The 21,351-nt window shown below is 40.3% G+C and overlaps 2 protein-coding genes across 4 annotated transcripts in view; one reads left to right on the top strand and one right to left on the bottom strand.

Annotated features, from left to right (window-relative positions):
- Positions 1-123, top strand: part of LOC127532001 (uncharacterized) — a 2,585-nt gene extending 2,462 nt beyond the window's left edge. For all 3 annotated transcript variants that reach the window (XM_051942933.1, XM_051942932.1, XM_051942931.1), the window contains one exon: positions 1-123. This exon is cut by the window's left edge. The gene's annotated coding sequence lies outside the window, so the exon portion shown is untranslated.
- Positions 124-4,898: 4,775 nt separating this feature from the next.
- On the bottom strand, positions 4,899-13,604 carry LOC110972360 (caspase-8-like). The gene is made up of 9 exons (XM_051943024.1): positions 13,577-13,604; positions 11,050-11,332; positions 9,856-9,939; positions 8,277-8,296; positions 8,143-8,173; positions 7,974-8,023; positions 7,754-7,874; positions 7,141-7,639; positions 4,899-6,590 (listed from the first exon to the last, which is right to left on the bottom strand). Exons 2-9 carry the CDS (start codon positions 11,321-11,323, stop codon positions 6,404-6,406), a joined length of 1,266 nt encoding a protein of 421 aa, XP_051798984.1. The 5' UTR covers positions 11,324-11,332; positions 13,577-13,604; the 3' UTR covers positions 4,899-6,403.
- Positions 13,605-21,351: the final 7,747 nt, after the last annotated feature.

Raw genomic sequence — 21,351 nt, 5'->3', positions numbered from 1 at the left:
TCAGCTAAAATTCAGAGAGGTCCAGTCAGCAAAGGTCCAGAACATCATAATGTCTAACTTGAGTTACTGTGATATATGCTGATGTAACCTGGTAGTTTTATTAGAGTCTGCCTGTAATCAAAAACTGACGGTCAGATAAATTCAGTACGGTTCAAAAACATTTTGACATTTATTAATAAATAACTTATATGTAACTGTATATCTTAGAATAAAGTGCAGAACTTAAAAAAGCATGACTGAACAACCTGAATCAACTTCTATACATCTTTAACAATAATTAAATCTCATAAATGTAAACATTTGAACACTTTTACATTTTTGTCTGTCTCATATCACTCCCCTAATATCTCTGCAGCTTAATGGGAGAACTGAGCTGCTGCTTGTTTGAGCCGTTCTCAAAACATATTTTGATTATGTTCATAGTTGAGAAAGCTGCCTTACAGCTGTTTGCTGAGCCAAACATGGTCAGCATGTGACCACAGTCTGTCCTCTAGAGATGTATAAGGCACAAAAGATACGGTCCGAATTTCCATATAACCACTTAAAAATGCGCAAACACATGTATTAGTATGTTTTTTTGACATAACGTTCACTTTTCTCTGTGTCAGGAAGCGGTGAAGCTGTATGGGACGGGGGAAGGTGTCTGGCTGAGAACAGGGCTCACGAAAGGCCGACCGCGGTCCGGATCCGGACCCAGACGCCGTCTATACGGGTGTAAATCTGACAGGTCGCTTCTATTTTACCGGTGCAGCTTTCCAGTGTTTATCATTGGTCTATCGGCTCAGAAACGCACAGACCAATTATGTACGAGTTCAGGCATCCCACGTGACGCTGCTCAGCCAATGACGTCGCTGAATCGCATCACAGCTCTGCCTTCAAAAAGCAGCTGAGAGATGAACGACAAAGAGGACAGTAGTGATGGAAGTTCGGCTCTTTTCAGAGAGCTTTTGGCACTGCTTCCAAAGAAAAGCCGGTTCTTTCAGCTCCCAAACGGCTCCTAATTTATTATTCTTTGTAGCCTCATATTTAGCCTAACCTGGCAAATATGAATCATTTGTGTTTTGACAAACTCTTTTTCATTCAGTGTTTTTATGAGAAGCCTTATAATTGACTCATTTTGTACATTTGCTCTGTTACAAAAACAGGTATTCTTGCTTTTGTTTATTATTTCAACCAAACTTTTTTGCACAAAAAATAAATGAACAAAACTCTGCACATGAACCCACAGAACCAGAACAGAACCAGAACCAGACTCAGTATTCAAACAGTATAAATGTCCTCAGAGCAGGCTGACATTCAGAAAAATCAGAAGCCTGAGCTTGGATGGGCTGGTACATTTCTTCTTTCAGTGAATATCTGCCATGTTTTTGAGAAGATTCTCTCAGATGGAAGAAGTTGTCTCTCCTCCATCACCTTCACCAGGTGGGGCAGACTGAGGCCTTGTCCTGCTCCAGCTCAGTGGGTCGTCTGCTGGTTGGATGAGGGCTTATATATACTGCTTATATATAAGCAGTATATATATATACTGCTATATATAAGCTTATAAATACAGATAGTCTCTGGACAGTAGGTAATTACTGTAGCCCTACGCAATGTTAAAAAACGGGTCTTCAGGTAAAGTTATCCCGTGTTATTACAACCAGCTCACTGGTGTTTCCTTGCTATTACTTTGCTGCAGGTACAACGCCCTCCATAATTACTGGCACCCCTGGTTAAGATGTGTTGAAAGCCTTCAAATAAATTCAATTTTTATTGCAGAAGCATACTCTCACACTGTAAATTGGACTGCTAACATGTGGCCTCCAGCTAAATACACTTGTGACTCCTAGCTTGCCGTCTAAGCAGCAGCAACTACGTTTTCAGCTAAGCTAATCGGTGAGATTAGCTTGCGAGTGTCACTTCACGAAAGAGTTTGCTCAGCGACTTATAAACTCAACAGATGTAAGTTGTTCACATGTACCTGTAATATTATATTTTTAGAAGGCTCAGCAATAGCCTGCCTAAATATACAAACTGCAAAAAAACATAAACATGTACTCACGATCGGGGCTCCATCTTGTCCACACCCTGCCCCACAATGTCACGAACGCTCAAAGACTCTGGGGCATAGCGCCGCCTGATGGCTTTCAGACGGCGGGAACTGCCGAGTTGGACGAGCCTGTGAGCCTGAGGTCAGGGAGCTAAAACCCAGATGTTTTTCAGATACGAATCTCACTCACGGCAGAAGTGTAGCAAAAGTCACGTGAAAATAAAACAGCCAATTGTGAAACCGAACGACTCGTAACTGGTGAGTTGTCTGCATTTTCTGCCGATGTGTAGTGGGATACGTAAATTCTGGTGAGTTGTCTGTATTTTCTGCTGATGTGTCGTGGGATACGTACATTTTTCAACTCTCAGTTCACATAGACAAATTCTTTTACACATTGACAAATCTCACTTCGGACACATGGATTGAAATACAGACAGACAACTCTCGATTCGCATTGACAAATAGTTTTGCTACAATAATACCCCCATAGCGGGGCGGTCACGTGGTTCATGTAAGCCTGAATAGTTCCAAACAGGCAGCGCTGTCATTTCCTTCTATGGGACTGAGAGCGGCGATTTCACGGTAAAAAAGGAATACAATCACACCTCCAAGTACTTGTTTGATTATTAATTCATTGGAGTATGTATGTAAATGTCAGTTTTACATTTTGAGCCGTAAGGTGACATATTAAAGACACTTTTGGGGTTTTGGAGGGAATGTTTCACATTCGTGTTAGCATGGAAAATCGACTTTTACACAGAAATGTAAGAGGATTGAAGATGTTAATTTTTGCCCAGCTGGATTATTGTATTTCCAGACAATGTCTATATTTCTCTGATTCACTTACCCGTAGTCTGGGAGTTATTGAAAAGCAGAGTAACAACAGTCCATTCAGCAGATAGTGTCCAGGCAGGAGTTGACTCACTATAACCATTTTAAGACATACACAAAATATATATTCAAGAATAACAACTCGTTATGCTTTGATGAATGAAATAGTATGGTTTATTGACAATGGGAGAAACAATGAGGGTCTTCGTGTCTTCAGTGAGGGCTCTCGGGATACTGGAGGATAGATAGATACGATAGATATTAATAAATATGTTTGTTAAATACTTACAAGTATAAGTTTATGCATTATAAAGGGTCTCATATAAAGGACGTAGTCTTGACAATTAAAAAGAGGTAGCGATGTCGCTAGGTAGCTTTCAAAGAAGAGCTAACAAGCACAAGGCAATGCCTGAAAGTCGGTCATCTGCCAATATTCACAAATACAGATAAATGTATGCACCACAAAGGGCTTCTGATATAATATAAAGACGTTAAAATTAAAAAGAGGTAGCGACTCATCAACAATTAATCCGTCAATATATCCCTGGAGATAACTTCACAACTAACAGAAGAGTCGAGCTAAAAAAGTAGCAGAAATTCGGTCGTCTACCAAGATAAAAAATATATATAATTACGCTGCGCAAATACAAATAAAGCTCAGTATATGCATCATAAAGAGCCTCTGATAAAATATAGGCAGTTGACAATTCAAAAGAGGTAGGCATTTCATCAACTTACCTCCACATATACTCAATGACCTGCAGTGCAAATGAACGGTGGCTGTCACTGTTGAAGTGGTGCTTGGAACTACACAAACCTCCACAACCCGGAAGTAGACCGAAAGAAAGCGTACAACGGCACCCTATGGGAGTGTCGCAACTCTTACTATCTCTAGGGCTCTGGCCCGTGCCAAGTGGAAGCTCCGACCAGAGGCGTGCAGGGGCAAACTTTCGGCCCGGTAGAATTAGTACTATAGCGGCCCACAGACCCCTCTACCTGTATGTACCGATAGCTTAACAGGTTGAGCCTCTGTCTTCTGTGTGGTGGTTGTGAGTTTGAGCCCAGCTTGTGGCATTTTGCCGCCGTTTTTCGACATTTTCTCAAAGTGCTGTCTTACCAACGACACAGAAGCATCTGAGAAAAGCAGGAGTGCCGCACCAATGCTAAACTTTGATCTCAAGTAGAGGGCCACAAAATATCGTCCCACGGGCTGCAGTTGGCCCGCGAGTTTGAGACCAAAGCATTATTATTATTATTATTATTATTATTATTATTATTTTATGACTGGAGCGGCCCAACAATAAAGCGGCCCACCAGGGATATCCCCGGTGTTCCCGATTACCCAGCACGCCACCCAGGGTGTGCATTTCCATCTGACAATGGCTGTGGTCTCCATCCCCCCCACTTTTAAAAACAAACTGACGCCCTTGCCTACTATGATGTTCTCCACTAGCTTGAAGCAGAGGGATTCCTCAGCATGGCCACATGAACACACCTATTGTGTTTCCACTCCGTGTTCCTGCCACACCTGCAGGATGACCTTCAGCCCCAAGTCAGAGCAGTCAATTAAAATAAATAGTAAAAATGACAATAAATTAAATCAATAATTAGCAAGATTAGCACACAAATTAAACAAAGGAACTAGCCAGTTTGAAAATTAAAGAAGAAATTAAAAGTCAAAAAAATCGAGTATTAAAAAATTAGACATCACACCAAAGAAGCAGGCAGCTAAAATAAGAGTTTACTTTTGAAATTTCTCAAACCCCCACAACCCCCACATCAGAGCAGTCTCTGTGCTGAGTAAGGAACAAGACCGCAGTTTTTAAACAATCTGATTGTAATTCATAAAAGAAAGCAGCTCAGTGGATTTTTTTTTAAATCTTGCATAAAGCCTGTTACATACATATGACATATAACTGATATGTAATATGCTGTTATTTTAATTTCAAAGTTCTGTTCTTGTGTTTAATTTACTTGTTTGTTGGACAAGATGTTGTGCAAACATTTATAAAAAATAATAAACATTTCTATAGCACACTTCAAAAGTTAAAAGGTATTTTATTAAAAAAGAGCACCAACAAAGCATAAAATTAATAATCCAACGTTAGAAAATACAAGAAAACATTTCAAAGGGCACCGTTAAATCCTCAGAAAATGATTAATAAGGTGTAGTAGTCATTTTTAACATATATGGAGCAGGCGTAATTTAGTCAGAAGTGGAACTGTTCTGTGCATCGAGTGTTTCTGAGTATCCTCGCTGCTGTTCTGCATCAAATGTAAATAAATGGGTAATGTTGCATCCCTGAGGCAGGTGATTTACAGAGCCCAAAGTGGGAGAAAATAAGGGTGTGGATGGTTTGACTGTGTGAAGTATCAGCCGTGATGCAGCTTCAATCATAAGGTTACAACTACAATCAGTTTTGTTTTCAGTATTTGTTGTTGCATCAAATGTCAATTTTTTCAATTTTTTAATTTAAACTTTTTTAACCAGGAGAAATCCTGTTAAGATTAAAAACCACTTTTTCAAGGGAGTCCTGGCCAAGATAGGCAGCGGCAGATACAAAGTTATAAAAGTACAGTTAAAACAGAATTAAAATATGAACAAACCCCCCCCCCCAAAAAAAAAAAAAAATTACTTAAATTTACAAGCAAATTCTGAAAAACAAGTGGATGTTGTGGAAACAACCTTAAGAACTCTCAGTTTAGATTTCAAAGCACTCAGTGAGATTCTCTCAGTTAGTTTCCAGTCTTTCTACAACATAGTCCAGGCAGACGGTGCAGAGGAAACAAAAGCCTTTTAGCCCAATTCAGTACGAACATATGGAACAGAAAGCAACAAATGATCTTGTGAATGGAGTGAAAGAAGATCACAACTTTTCTGTGCAGTTAAAGAGCAAATGTAGGAGTTCAGTAGTCCAAGTATTGTCTCGTATATGAGAATATACCAATGACGGATCCTTCTGGTGTCTAAAGCTGGCCGTCCTACCTGAGGGTATAACTGACAGTGGTGCTCTGACACTTTAGAGTTTGTAATAAACCTCAAAGAAGTGTGGTAAACAGTGTCAACCATTCAAAAACATTGAGCAGAAGCATTCATATAAAAAAGATCTCTGGAATCCAACACAGACAAAAAGTTGCACCACTAAAAGAAAAACATAACTTGTTTCAAAAATAAAAACTCAATTTTAGCCTCAGCTTCGTCACACGTTTCTCCACATGTGGCTTGAAAGTGAGAGTCATCAATGCAGACACTCAGGTATTTATACATGTGAACCACCTCTATTCCATTGATTCAGTTCATCACTACAAAGATAAAAAAAAATCACACTGAAGTGCTTATTTTCACAATGCTTTAAAACGAGTATGGCAGTTGAGATTTGTGTGTACCTGAGCATCATACCAACACGTCACACAAACCTCAGAAAACAGTGGGACAAGCCTACACTGCTTACAAGCCTTTTTGGGCTTTTGTCAACACCTCATCACTTAAAAAAAAGTCCAGCAGATTAAAAAAATGTCATTTCAAAGAAGTACGCTCATTTCTCAGAAATCATTTGTTGTGAGAGCAGAAAGATTTGGAGGAGAGGCTTTGGGTACCGGAAACACCACTTTCTTCCTGAGTGTGAAGGATGGTTGAGGCATCTGCTTGCATAAAATGTTGTCTTTGACAGTGAACTTCTTGCTAACATCGTCATTCACCTTTATCATGATATCCATGAGGTGATACTCCCTGGGGAAAACAAAATGTACAGTGAGATGGCTGTGTAGAAAAAGGGCTAACTTAAAATGAGATATTCTTTAATTTAACTACCACTGAAATGCCAAAAGTGAACATTATGCAGTCCGTGTTATATTACTGACCTACTATTACACTCAACATGTTACTTCCATTGGTCAAAGCAGAGTTCATGGACTCTTGCTTACTAATGCAACATGTATGCACGACAAACTCCTAAAAATAATGTTTGAGACATGTGCAGCAAATGGGTCAACCAGATGAGCCACTGGGGCGCCATCATTTTAATGGGCAAAGTAATGACAGTTCATGAGTGTTTGTACTCAAAGTCTTAAAGCCATAATGCATTAATACTTGAACTTTCCCCACAGGGAACAACAAAGTGTTTATTAAGTTTACTAAAAATGAAGCAAGTCAAAAATGTAAGTAAAAATGATCAGCAATTGTAAATCAAAGAACATAGTTTTGTAGCTCAATTTAGTTGGTTTCCATCGCTTAAAGAAATCACATTATGTCAAAATATGTGTTACTGTGGTTCACTAACCTGGGCACCATCTGAACAAGGTTTTGGCACAACGACTGAATGAACCATGTCCCTTCTGTCTTGTCTCTGAAGGAGATACATAAAGGCACAGTGGACATTCCCAGCAGGTAATCCGCCTGGGTAGGGATGTAGACTGTGGCTCTTACAGCATCGCTACAAATACCACTGGGTGTCCCACCATCTTCCTCGATGGGGACAGCCCTCTGCCTGACGAGGCCCTGGCAGGCCTGGATGAAAAACAGCTTGGGCTTTCCTGCTAACGAGGGGCAGTTTGATCCATCAAAGAGGTCAGTCAGCTCTTTGAGCATGACTTTTTCCCCGTCTACACCGCACACAGCTCCTTCCAGGCCGTGGCTGAGGACGCAGCATACAAAACAGTCCATCTGACGGTGATCTGTTCTGCTGAGCTCATATACCAGAGACAGAATCTTCCTCTTGTCACAATTGTTGTGTGTCTGTACCTCAAAGCCCAGCCACTCAAACACCTTCTGCAGACACTCTGGAAGAAGCACGGATGGATTTAAATGCATCAAACTGTACATCCACACCCATAGCAGGGCTGGGAAATGTGGTTTCTTGTGAGACCTTCAAAATGAATTAAACTTTCACTTACCTCCATCAACCATGGTTCCCTTTCGATTATTTAAAGGCACTTTGGATTTATAGAAGTTGTCGTTGTTAATTATCAAGCAGATGCCTCTCTTTGATGAATTCATGGGATATGTTCCCAAACCCTACAGAGACAAATCAACATCCCAGATTAAACACCTAAAAGGAAGACAGGAATCCCATTATTAGTTGTATTATGCATGTGTGTGTATAGCTGTGTGCACCTCAGTATGTGTGTTTGTAGTTAGAGATGTCTGCTTTCCAGAGGAGTTTTCTTGAGGTGACGAGTATGTCACAGCAATAAATCAAAGAAAATAGAAGATTAGGAATAAATCGATCCATTGCATTTAAATTTAAAACCTAATTAAAAACACAACACTGCACAAAACTCACCAACAGAGGAGTTGGAATAATTCATGGAAGGCTGTGTAGGACATAAGAGAAATTAAAGATGATCATTGAAGTCAAAAAAGAAAGAAGCATCACAATCTGATGAATCATCATGTGAAGGAAATTTATTGACTTACGTGCACCAGTGGTGGAAATGCTACAAAATAAAGAAAAATGTGTTTAGGACTGTACTTTTCAAGAACAGAGTTAAATGAGTACATATGTTGAGTGTGTGATGGCGGTGAGTGCATTTACATATCAGTGTAGTATTGTTATGTTATTGTTGTCCTGGAAAAATATATTTTTGTTGATTTGTTTTATGTCACATAAATATGAGACAAAGGAATTATTGTTTAACTGTGAAAATATTCATAATTTAAAAAAATAAACTAACAAAAAATAAGTTCTGCCACTTCAGATAAAAATGAATTTCTCTTAATCCCTCTGTGTTTGAAAATATAAATTAACAAGCAGCAATGTTTTCTGAGATGCAAAAAACTGAGAGTAATATTTTTCTAGTTAAGGACTGTACAGACAATACTTGGAAGTAAGAAAAACCTGTCGGTCTGATCAGAATGGGTGCTGCTGATTGTAAATTCCATTACTATACAGAATTATATATTTGGACAAACAAGTGCACTGTGCCCCTATGTCATTTTCCTGTGTGGTATATAAAATATACCACATCGATCAAGAAAAGTGCCATCAAAGCTAATTTACTCATTAATCCTTAAACTTCACATACAATCACAAACACTAAATATTGTACACACCATCATATGGCAATAAACAACCCAAATGTAATAAAACTGAGTCCCTAAAAACAGTGGGTGATCATTTTTATCTGTTAAAAAAAAAATCTGTCACAACAAAACAAATTCAAAACAATGGACAGTTTTTTCTGGAATTATTTTTGAAACAGTTTTGGATCCTTACCCCAGACCAAAACCCTCTTATATCTGATAAGAGCCTAACTTGTGTACAGCCTCTTCAGCTGTGACTGATGCACAACACACAATACCAAGGGGTATTTTTGTGTTACTGATAACATAAAAATTCCTTAAAATTCAGATTTTTCATTTATCCCTAAACCAAGAGTTGCAGTATGACCAGCAGGAGCCCATTCATGGCTACAGTGATTTTGGTGGCTCTGCACTGTATAAGAGTGAAGTTATTGAATATTTGTGTGGTGTCTCTTTTCGCTGTTGCAGCGGTTTTGCTATTTGCAGACGGTCCCTGTTCACTCGCCGCACAGCCAGCTGCTCATAGACGCCAATGTTATTTCTGCAGCTTGAAAGACAGCGACTTTTGATAAAACTGACCTTGTAGCACATTGTCTAGCTTACAACGATTTGAAAGAGGCATCGTTTATGTTTTCACAACGTATATCTCATGAGTTATTGATGCCGGAAGGCCGACTCTGTGAATCTCTTTCCAACTTTTCCTAACCCTCTGTCTGCATAAAAGTAGTGTTAGAACGCATCACACAACCTTCCAGAACATTATTAGAACAGTATTGTACTGCAGAAAGTAGTGTGTTGCTATTAAAAAAGGAGAGGAAAAGGTAATTAACAATAGAAGAGAGACAGACCATCATAACACTTAAAATGTAGGTCTTTCCTACAGAGAAACAACCTGCTTAAACTCAGCTTCCATTTCAGGCATGATGAACTGCTGCCATCTTTCTTTACAGACCAAAGAATCCATCAGTTTTACCTTCAGTCTGAGGAAGAGGAGGCTGAGTCTGAGAGGAGGAAGGTTCTCTGTTCTCTGAAGGTTCTCCAACATCACTGACAGGCACTGACAGACAGACAGAGATCACATGTTATATTCTCCACTGTTTACTGCTTTCATTTAATTCAGCTACAACAGACTTAGAAGTTACTTTATGTTGACATTTATTGATGAGTTTATGGTGTTGATTAACTCTGGTTTTCTGACACCAAACTGCTCCTTCAAAGTAAAACCTAATGTTTAAACAGCAGGGGCAGCATTCAGTCAGTAGGGTTGATCAGTAGATTTTACAGAAGAACTGACCTTAATGTGGACTCAGGAAAAACTGTAGCAGAACCTGAACTCTATCAGACTGTAGCAGAACCTGAACTCTATCAGACTGTAACAGAACCTGAACTCTATCAAACTGTAGCAGAACCTGAACTCTATCAGACTGTAACAGAACCTGAACTCTATCAAACTGTAGCAGAACCTGAACTCTACCAGACTGTAACAGAACCTGAACTCTATCAGACTGTAGCAGAACCTGAACTCTATCAGACTGTAGCAGAACCTGAACTCTATCAGACTGTAACAGAACCTGAACTCTATCAGACTGTAACAGAACCTGAACTCTATCAGACTGTAGCAGAACCTGAACTCTATCAGACTGTAACAGAACCTGAACTCTATCAGACTGTAGCAGAACCTGAACTCTATCAGACTGTAGCAGAACCTGAACTCTATCAGACTGTAACAGAACCTGAACTCTATCAGACTGTAGCAGAACCTGAACTCTATCAGACTGTAGCAGAACCTGAACTCTATCAGACTGTAACAGAACCTGAACTCTATCAGACTGTAGCAGAACCTGAACTCTATCAGACTGTAGCAGAACCTGAACTCTATCAGAGTGTAACAGAACCTGAACTCTATCAGACTGTAACAGAACCTGAACTCTATCAGAGTGTAACAGAACCTGAACTCTATCAGACTGTAGCAGAACCTGAACTCTATCAGACTGTAACAGAACCTGAACTCTATCAGACTGTAGCAGAACCTGAACTCTATCAGACTGTAGCAGAACCTGAACTCTATCAGACTGTAACAGAACCTGAACTCTATCAGACTGTAGCAGAACCATCATGCATCTTTCTGACTGTAATGATATCATGTTGTTCTTGTCTTGTGACTGACCTTCTGGTCCTGAGCTGCTGGTAGGAATCCTCTGCAGCAGATCCTTCCTGGGGATCTTCTCTAAAATCACTCTGGTCACCTGCACAGCTCTCTGAAGTCCATAAGTCTGTACCATCACATCCACAGTGTTACGCCTGTCTAGTGTCTGTAGTTGGCTCTTTCTGATGGCTTCGAGGCCTGGAACAATGTTGGGCTGCTGCAGGGACCACTGGAAATCAGACAGCTCCTCATCATTCAGATCATCCAGGATCTTTTTGAGGATCTGTTTAGTCATGGTGTCTCCCTGATAAAGTCAAAGAAAATGTCAGCAGTTAATGAACAGTTGTGTTGTTGGTGTGGTGGAGGTTGTTGTGTAGCAGCAGGACTGCAGTTAATCCTACAAGACAATAAAAGTTTAGACGTCACAAACAAGGAGCTGACTTGGCTGCCATCTTGATACATCATTAATATTAAATAATGATCCATCATAAAATGACAAAAATTAGACAAATTAAGACACAAAAATGGGACAAATTAAGACACAAAATGGTAAAAATAAGACAAATTAAGACACAAAATGGTAAAAATAAGACAAATTAAGACACAAAATGACAAAAAATGAGACTCAAAATTAGAAAAATGTTTAAAAAAGAGACAAATTCTTCAACAAAATGACAAAAATAAGACAAATTAAGATACAAAATGGTAAAAATTAGACAAGTTAAGACACAAAACTGTAAAAAAAAAATAGACAAAATGGTAAAAATGAGACAAATTGAGACCAAAAGTTCAGAAAAAAGACTGAAAAGGAAAGAAATAGGATATGAAACAACTCAAAGAAGACATATAATGATAAAAATAAGACAAATTTTGACACAACATGACAAAAATGAAAATAGTGAAAGAAATGAAGACATGCTGAGCTCAGACAGAGAAAGTGAAATCAGAGACCATCTCTGGTGCAGCTGGTCCTCATGGATGAATATTACTTTAGTATCATATATCTGAGGAAGAATTATTACCTTTTAGGACTAAATGTGATGTGATGGAGTTCATCTTTTCATTTTCAGATCATAAGTATACCCTTCATTCTTCAGAATATCCAGACATTGAAATTATAGAGTGAAAAATGGAAATACATGTCCCAGATAAAGAGTATGAATCCTAAAAGCTGCTGGTGGTCGTATTCAGCTCTGTAGATCCATGTCGTCTTTATGCTGCACTGGCTTTGATCACTAATGGAAGTCATGAGTGTGGATGGACATCCTTGTTCCACTTCTGTTTGACCACAAACATATGATACACACAGTGTTCTAGTTCTACGTGTGTTGATGAAAAATCCATCGTTCAAAGCATTTCCATCCTACAACTGTTGAAGTTCTGCTGATAAGAACAACTCCTGTTTAGAACTGCCTGACAAACACAAATGATATTTACTGATAAAACATTGATTTCAGCATCAGTTTGAGAACTCCTGCTGGTTGGAAACACCCCAATATGTCTGAAGGTTTGGTTTTAGGGAATAAAAGATATATTTGATGTTTTAATTGTGTCACAACAACGTTGTTTTGGAGTTAAAATACGACGAATGATTCAATCAGTTTTATGTTCTACAGATATATAAAAGATAAAAACCAGTTTAAAGTCTCTTTTACTCACATTCAGACGGAGAAAACAAGCTGTGACACAAAGACGGTAAAAGACAGAAATAACCTGAGGAACAGGTAGGGCTGTGACATCACTGTTGTCAGGGCAACCAAGCAGGAAACAGATTTGTTCCTGATCTGACAACAGCACTTCACAGAGGGAACAAGCTGCTAAGCTGTCCAGACAACGCCCAGAACAACAAGCCAAATATGTAAACTACTGGAAACACAAAGCAGGGACTAAACACACCTCTACAAGCACATCAGCATCATGAACACACCTGAGATTTGCTCTCACTGATTGGCTGAAGGATCCAAAAGCAGACACCCTGCCAGCTAAAGCAGATCAAGCAGTTTTCTAGCAAGAGCTCCGTCTGGAACATGAAGCAGAGCAAGAAAACAACACAAACACATGACACACAACATCAGCTCCAGCTGGATCAGTGCTCTGCTCTTATTCTGGGGACTTTAATGACTGGAATGATCCATGAACCAGATCCGGGGCTCTTCATAAACACTGGGGGCTACAGCTGGGGATGTCCGGCTCTGATGACGCCACTGAGTCCAAACAACAACCTGAGTCTCACTAAACAGCACATTTCAGTCACCAGTTTGGTGTTGAGGATAAAACAGGATCAGATGAAATGTCCAGTCCTCAGTCTGATGGGATGTCTGTGTCCTCTGGAAGAAAACTTCTCTCTGTCTGCACACTTGCTTTCAAAGACTCTGAGCCTCATGTTTGTGTTTGTTGGTGATGAAGGAGGAACCTCAGAGACTGCAATCAATCAAAGTTCTACTTACTCAGCTTCTTCCCACCAGTAGGGTGACCATATTCTGTTTCTCTGAAAAGAGGACACACTTCCAGCTCGCACGCAAAAAATTTTCAGAAATCTTTTACTCACCTTCACACGGAGAAAACGAGCTGCGACACCAAGAATCTCCAGGTAAAGGCCCTGTCACACTCTAGCGTATAGCCAGCATATGAGGAATGTATGGACGTTTTGGGCATATGCTGGCATACGCTAAAACACGCTAGGGGTACGCTGGAATACGTTTCTAGTACGCCGGGGTACGCCGAGGTACGTCGGTGTACGCTGATGGACGCTGACGGCCAAAAAATGTTTTGAACATGCACAAAAATTTTCAGCATATGCCGATGTATGAATTTTACGCTCCTCATACGTTGCTCATACGCTGAACACGCTAGAGGTACGCTGAAGGTACGTTACTCATACGTCTAGTACGCTTCTCATACGCTGAAATTGAGTGGGTCAGGAAACCTAGCGTTAGAGGAGCGTATAATGAACGTGTGTCTGACGAATGGCTAACGTTATGATGGTAGTTCTAACCACAGTCTAATGTACTCAACTTATGCCTGACGTGTTCTGAGCGTACAGCCAACTTATCCCATGCGTATTACACGTGTATTTCCAGCGTATGGGGGGTATATAAAGTCTCACATTTCCAAATCTGTATCAGTTTGTACCAGCAGTTCAGAGATGGAGGTTGCTGTGCTGCAAGATCACCAAGATTTGTTACGGTTGGCAGTTGAGTATGCTCGACACAGAAGAAGAAGGCGTAGAATGAGACGTGCAATCTGGGTGAAACCTTGGACTGGAAGGCGGTGGCCTTTATGACCAGCTTATGGTTAAATTGAGAATTTTATACCCCCCCACTGTGTACGCTCCTCATACGTTAGGCTGACGTTCCGCATATGTTACTCATACGTCGGAGGTACGCTGATATACGTTACTCATACGTCGGTACACGTCCAACTGAAATACACATCACATCACATACGCTCACATACACTACTCATACGCTGACAGTACGCGAGGCTCACGTTACTCTAACGGTCATTAACCAAAAATCGACCTCATACGCTTAAAAGTTGTGTGTATAAACAATTTTTCGAAATATTCGATACGTTCCTCATACGCTGGCTCTATATGATAGAGTGTGACAGCGCCTTAAAACTAAACTCCCCTCAGGGACAGGTAGGACTCGCATACTTAACGAGTACAGACTTGTGTACTTGATATTGAGAAACGCTCTGAGCCTCAAGTTTGTGCTTGTTGGTGATGAAATCAACAGTCTGCCCACATTTAGAGCATTTTTTTTAATAGACAGTTACAACAATAGAAGACCACTGAAGTTCACAGTTTATGATCTAAATGCACAACTTACGGTTTTAAAGGATGATTTCGCTCAAAATACACTTAGAATTTTAAAAGTTTATTCAAGGAGTATTCCTCTTTCATTTTGATCCCAGTGAGTTTGTCTACAGAGCTGGAGGATGAACTTTCAGGACCACACAGATTACAACTTCATGTCCTACTCGAGATTTTAAAGGTTTAATTCACCCAAAAGTTAAAGTCCGCTGGCATCTGTGATGAAGATACTGAAGACCTGTAAATGTTTTCTCTATTTGGAATATGGACATTAATGCTGCCAAAGTAAAATATCGGTTCTGATAAATCTGATAAACTGGACATAGTTCATTTTTTTAGACACACACAGCTCATGTGGACATGCTTCTATCGCCCTCTTCACTTTAATTCATGTCCTCACGATAATTAATTCCCACTAACACAGAGCTGTCTATGGCTTCCTGACAGAGATGAGCTAACAAGCTAACAAGCTAACAGTTGGTTTAGCAGCAGTCTCTGTTAGCTAAATGTGACATTTTGTGGTCTTTAACGACTTAAAACATTTTAGTCCCATGAAGGAGTGAACATGGAGCTGTGGAGCCACATTTCTGCTGGAACTAAACTAACAGCTAGAAAACTCTTTAAAGTGTCTTTTACTCACCTTCACACGGAGAAAACGAGCTGCGACACCAAGACTCTCCAGGTAAAACTAAACTCCCCTCAGGAATGGGTGCAACTTAAATACTTGGCGAGAACAGACTTGTGTACTTGATATTGAGAAACATCCTGAGCCTCATGTGTGTGCTTGTTGGTGATGAAATCAACAGTCTGCCTCTGCAGAGCCGGAGGCACCGAGAGAACCACACCTTTGGAGCATTTTTTATAGACAGCTAGCACAATAGAAGACCACTGAAGTTCACAGTTTATGATTTAAATGCACAACTTACGGTTTTAAAGGATGATTTCGCTCAAAATACACTTAGAATTTTAAAGGATTATTCATGGAGTATATCCTAATTAAGATTAGAAAGGTTAAATTCATCCAAATATTACTTACTTCAGACTTGTGTTCAGCAACATGAAATTTATACGCCTTTACTCATTGTTTGAGCCATGCTTTTATTCTGAAGGAGGTGTGCACCAAGTTTTCTCAGATTTTTTTCTGTTCCTCTTCAGAGGACAAAAAACTTCTGCACCTCCTCAATAACTTTGTATATATCCAAAGTTTATATAGATGTGTGTTTTTATATTAAAACGTGAACATGCAGGGCTGTTATTTCATCTGATTCCATTTTGTTGTTTTTCACAGTGAAGATAATTGGAGTAGAAGAGTCGAGGTGGTGACATCATCAATGTTCTAGTTGGACGTTAATGAAGCGTTCTCCAGTTATCTGAGTCTGAGGCTCAGTCCCAAACCGCCCCCTACACACTATCCCTACACACTATCCCTACACACTATCCCTCCGTTTGCGCGTTCCCGCAGAGGGTCCTCCATATTAAGGGCCGTCCCAAACCGCGTAGTGCGGAGGGAGAGTGGACTGTTCAGCCCTTAAATAGCGAGTCTGCATCGATGCTCACTCTGGACAACTTTTTCAGGAAGTGCAACGTCGAAATGGAGGAGGAAACAACATATCGATGTAGTTCCACATGCGTCCTTTATTTCTCCCACGCCTTTTTCACACTGACAGAACATCACAAAAAGAGTGGTGAAAAAAGATAAAACAAAAGAAACAAATCTTCTTCTCTGCTGACGTTTGATTTAATTGTGCACCCCCTGACACCTTAAAATTTGAACACAACTGACAGAATTCATTCATTCATTTGTTGGATTTGAAATGCCAGATAATAGGATTGCAAAACGTGGGATGACTTCAAATTATTTGAAGCAGATTGTAGCCCCTACATCATTGCCCGCTGATTGTCTGCTTTTACAGGGACGGTGGAGAAAACAGAACAACTGGTGCAGCTCCGCACAGCACATGATTCCCTCTTTACAAAGAAGAGAAATGCTGTGAAGGAGGCATGGTGCCTTCCTGGGAAGAGAAAAGACTATTGTTTTGTCTGGATATAGAAATATCAGTTTGATCAGTAACTCCATCTTCTCACATTTTGTCATCATCACATAAATGACTTACACTAAACCATTTCGTTACGAGCACAGATTGTCATGATCAGTTGTGATCGTGGTAGACAGTTTATGCATCACGATAATTAGCTGACATGATGATAATTTGGTGATGCAGCCTCTGTGCATATTTCATGTGATATTTCAGGTTTTGTGTAACTGACGGGAGTCGTATTTTACAGTTAAAGGAATTCCCTCACGGAGTTTTGTAGCATCACATTATGTCACTTTTACGAAATACACAGCTGACACTGCAATGCAACATTTAGCTCTTGCTGATGCAGCAGTGCTAACAAACGAAGACGCTTTTGTCTTCTGGAAGCAGCAGCGATCCTTGTTAGTTGCAACCTGTGCCACAGCTCTACAGCCATGCACAGTAGGCGTCTTTGTGTTACCATGGCGATGACGTCTTCCGTTTTCCGGTGAGGCGACAGGGCGTCCCATTCCTGACGATCGTATTTATACCCTCCCCCTTCAATAATAGATGCCCTCCACAGCTGCGAGTGTGACTTCTTTTGGAGTGACACTCGGTAGTGGAGGGGGAGTGTGTAGGGGGGGTTTGGGATTCAGCCTCAACCATCAGTGCAGTTTGTGCACCATGAAAAACAGGCCGATGTTAAAACAATAGTTCAGTTCATTTGTTCTGTGTAGACAAACTTTTTCCTCCCAGTCGCTCACATCCTCCTGTCAGACCTCTGATCCACTATTGGAGAAACACTGAGACACACATTAACATGAATAAATAGACATAACACTGATATATCTGATAAACTGCACTGATTTCACTGTTTTACTTTAGTAAAATATATTTTATTTCTAACATTTCATGTCAGTAGACCATCTTGTGAAGTGAGGACCACCTCCAGACTGAACAGTCTTCTTCTTCTTCAGCTCTTTTTCTATCCCTGGACAGAATTCCTCCACTTCACTGAAATATTAGACAGACGACATGATCACTGCAGGCTTCACACAAACACTGACAGCACTTAAAAAGGGTTCATTCACTAACACTGGTGCTCCTTACTGAAGGTGAAAACTGCTTCAGAAACATTTAAAATCCATCCTTTCCCCTCACCTTTGATGGAGATCTGGACCACTGAAGGACTCAGCCTCCTGGAAGGACAGATTTTCCTGCAGACAGACCAGATATGAAGAAAAGTCAGATTAACCATGAAGAACCTTTTTCCCAGCAGACATTTGGACTGCAGCTCACAGGTAGAAGAACTGATGAATGAGGTCCATGAAGGTTCTTCTAAACTCTGACAGAGAACCAGTAGAACAGCATCAGCTCTCAGAGGAACCCAGCATGAAAACACCTCTGGTTTAAACTGGGACCAGTTCAGATCCCTGCAGCTTCATCACATCATTAAAGCTGAAAACTCTCAGTATGAGACATTTAAAGGTTGTTGCTGTTTAACGTAGAAACACACAGAGATCATTTCATGTTTCTATCATCTGATGAAGGATTCATTCATCTGCTGGCTGGAGTTACTCATCATCTGGAGCTGGACTGATAAAATCTGGCTCTGACTCAATGAAACTAATCAGCAAACAAGCTAAGAGTCGGTTTTCCAGCAGCTGTCGCTATAAAACTGGTGGTTTTCACTGTTTAATGACGACTTCAAACATGATTAGTTTCTCAGTTCAGCAGAAATGTTTATAACATTAAACAATAAAAGGTTGAACTAATAAAAGGAGTTCTCACGTCGTGGCTGTCTTCCATCATGGAGATAAAAGCTGCTGCTTCATAGCACAAACACAAGAGAAAGCAGGAAGCTCTCAGAGCAGCCTCCAGGTCTTCAGACAAACCTTCTGAAAATGTGTGTTTGGGAACATTTTCCATTTCTTTGTAATTCTATAAATATGAAGGAAGAATAAAGAAGAATCAATCCCAGAAGTGATGAGTCCATTTCAACACTAAATGTCCTGAGAAGCTGTTTTACAGGAACTACACTCTACATGTCACCTGAGGAATCCAGACCTTCTCTGGCTTCATCTTCTTCTTTGTCTGCTGCTGTGGACTTTAATCCACTCCTCATTTCAATAGTTTAGTGTTCTGCTCTCCTTTAGTCTCTTCTTGGATTTGATCACTTTATGACTTTTTCTGGCTCTTTGCTTTAAACCACTTCCTGTCCTTTTTCCACATTCATGAAAATGTCCTTTAGATGAGATGAATCCAATGAAACTTTGAAGAATTTCACTCATTCTTTCCCATTTCATTGCTTCATTGGTAGATTTGACTCTCATAATTCCACACAGTTTGGTAAATGTCACACTTTGAGCCTCTAGACCCACAACATCACTTTGTAAATTCTGTTTTTAAGGATCATTTCATGTCCTTACAGCTGAGAACCAGCCTCACTAATTCACTTTCATGCTGTTTTAATGTGAAATATTGAACGTTTTCCTCCATTTATCTGATATCTTCCAGATGAAATCAGCCTACAGTGTCTAAAATCACTGATTGTAGCTGCTCCACTGTTTACTTGTGTGTTTTCTCTCCATATCTTCAGAATAATTCCTCCTCTGGTTCTTCAGGCTGTTTCCAGTCCAGCAGCAGCAGCGCCCTCTGCAGGTTGGACAGATAAAAGCTTCCAGCATCTATCCGCTATTCCCAGCTTCTCCCATCCAGGAACTAGCCAGCCCCCACCCTGCTGACTTCTAGCAGACATTAAAGGAACAAAAAGGGATGTGAGCAGTTTTCTGAGAGTCCATGCTGAGCAGCAGTGGAGGCTGGATGTGAGGAGGTGGAGGTGGATCAGCTGATGCTGCTTTGTTGGCTTTAGATTCACATCCAGGATCAGGTGAGCTCAATCAGTCCATGAAGCAACTGGCAGATAGTTTGAAAGCATCAAATGTGAGCAGAATCCAGAAGAGCTGAGTCATTTGTGGTGCTTTAGAAGAGAAATCCAAAGTGATGCAGGTTTGTTGTGTGTGGTCTCTGCACTCCTTCATGTTGGAGCTGAGATCAAATGAGAAGGTAAAAGCTCAAAGTTTTCATGTGAGGCTGAAACAGACGCTGCTGATGCTGCTTTTAAAGTGAACTGGTTGAAGATTCTCTCTGAGGGACTTTTAGTTGAGATGTTTGCTGCTGCTGATGATCCATGTAGAGCACATCTTTAGTCCAGCATCATGAGGAGCATTAAAGAAGGAAACATGGATTCATGGGGAACATTTACAGCAAGCACAGCAACACTGTCAAACATTTGAGGGAGAAAAGAAGCCAGTGAGTCTTTCTGCACTTTATCTGACAAGAAAACAAGCAGAAAAGATGGAAGTAGAAACGGCAGAGGAAATCTCTGAGAGAGATTTGTGTAAAAGGCTGTAAAAAGCAGCTTTGGATCCTAAAGAATCCTCAGATCGGCTCATTTCCAGTCTGATGAGGTCAACACTCAGACTGTGGAGCTTTAATTTGAAGGGACTGAACAGGAAACAGGAAATATTTGGAACTGTCTGTTTCTTCTGCTGTCATTTGTTGTTTTATTTATTCTAATATTTGATTGATTGGAAGTCCTCAAATTTACCTGAAGATTCTTATTTTGTATATTTTTGTCTAATTAAATGCATGTCTTCACAAATGAATCAGATGTTCCTCAACAGCTGCTCACTACCTGAACAGTCCTTTTTTACTCTAACTCAGGTATTTTTAGACGACAACTTTTTACTTCTACTTGAGTCATATTATTCTGAAGTAACAATGCTCTGACTTGAGTCCAGTTTCTGGCTTCTCTACCCGCCTCTGCTGATTTATTTCTAGACTACATATCCTTTATAAAACATAAATCCATGAAGACACAGCTTACTTCTGCTGATTCATCAGACAGGGTCAACATGTGGTCCAAAGATGATGACCGGGTTCCTGTCTGCAGTGGGAGTGGTTGCTGGTGAACGGCGGATAGGGAGGATTTAGAGAACAACGCATCGTCCTCATCACCAAATGCACAAACATGTAAGTATCTTTAGCAAGCCTTTAATGCTGTGGTATATGCTATCATGTATTTTACTGGCTGACTTTTCCTGACTTTCCCCCGAAGGGTGCAGTAACCTTAGCCCCGCCCCCTACAGTGCTGCATACATGGGACTTCTTTTCAATAAGTCACAGAAACGGTGCACGAGTACAGATCAATATCGCTGCTCTATCGTACTTTGCAGACTCAACATTTGATGAGTCATGTTTCACTGTTTTACACATCAGCACTTCTTGAATATGGGATGTGGCAGCAGGTCAGGGTGGACCATGGACCACCGTGAGTTTTTCTTGTCCCTCTACATGCAGGAGATGCTGTTTAACCACAGACACAACTTGCAAAGGCAACCATATCGCCAAACTCAGTCAACAAAGGTGAGCTGATGGTTTCCTTCATATGCAAAATGTGCCTTCTAATGCCCAAAATGAGACGAA

Source organism: Acanthochromis polyacanthus, chromosome 22, assembly GCF_021347895.1.
Source record: "Acanthochromis polyacanthus isolate Apoly-LR-REF ecotype Palm Island chromosome 22, KAUST_Apoly_ChrSc, whole genome shotgun sequence".
Taxonomy (NCBI): Eukaryota; Metazoa; Chordata; class Actinopteri; family Pomacentridae; genus Acanthochromis; species Acanthochromis polyacanthus.
The sequence above is the reverse complement of the archived record's forward strand: the minus strand, read 5'-3'. Positions and strand labels throughout refer to the sequence as shown.

Excerpts from the sequence above, each read along its gene's own strand:
- LOC110972360 (XM_051943024.1), bottom strand. The coding sequence starts at position 11,323 with ATGACTAAACAGATCCTCAAAAAGATCCTGGATGATCTGAATGATGAG. Across the intron at positions 8,297-9,855 it reads TCCTCTTCCTCAGACTGAAG|CATTTCCACCACTGGTGCAC; the intron begins GTAAAACTGATG and ends TTTATTTTGTAG. Across the intron at positions 8,174-8,276 it reads CATTTCCACCACTGGTGCAC|CCTTCCATGAATTATTCCAA; the intron begins GTAAGTCAATAA and ends TGTCCTACACAG.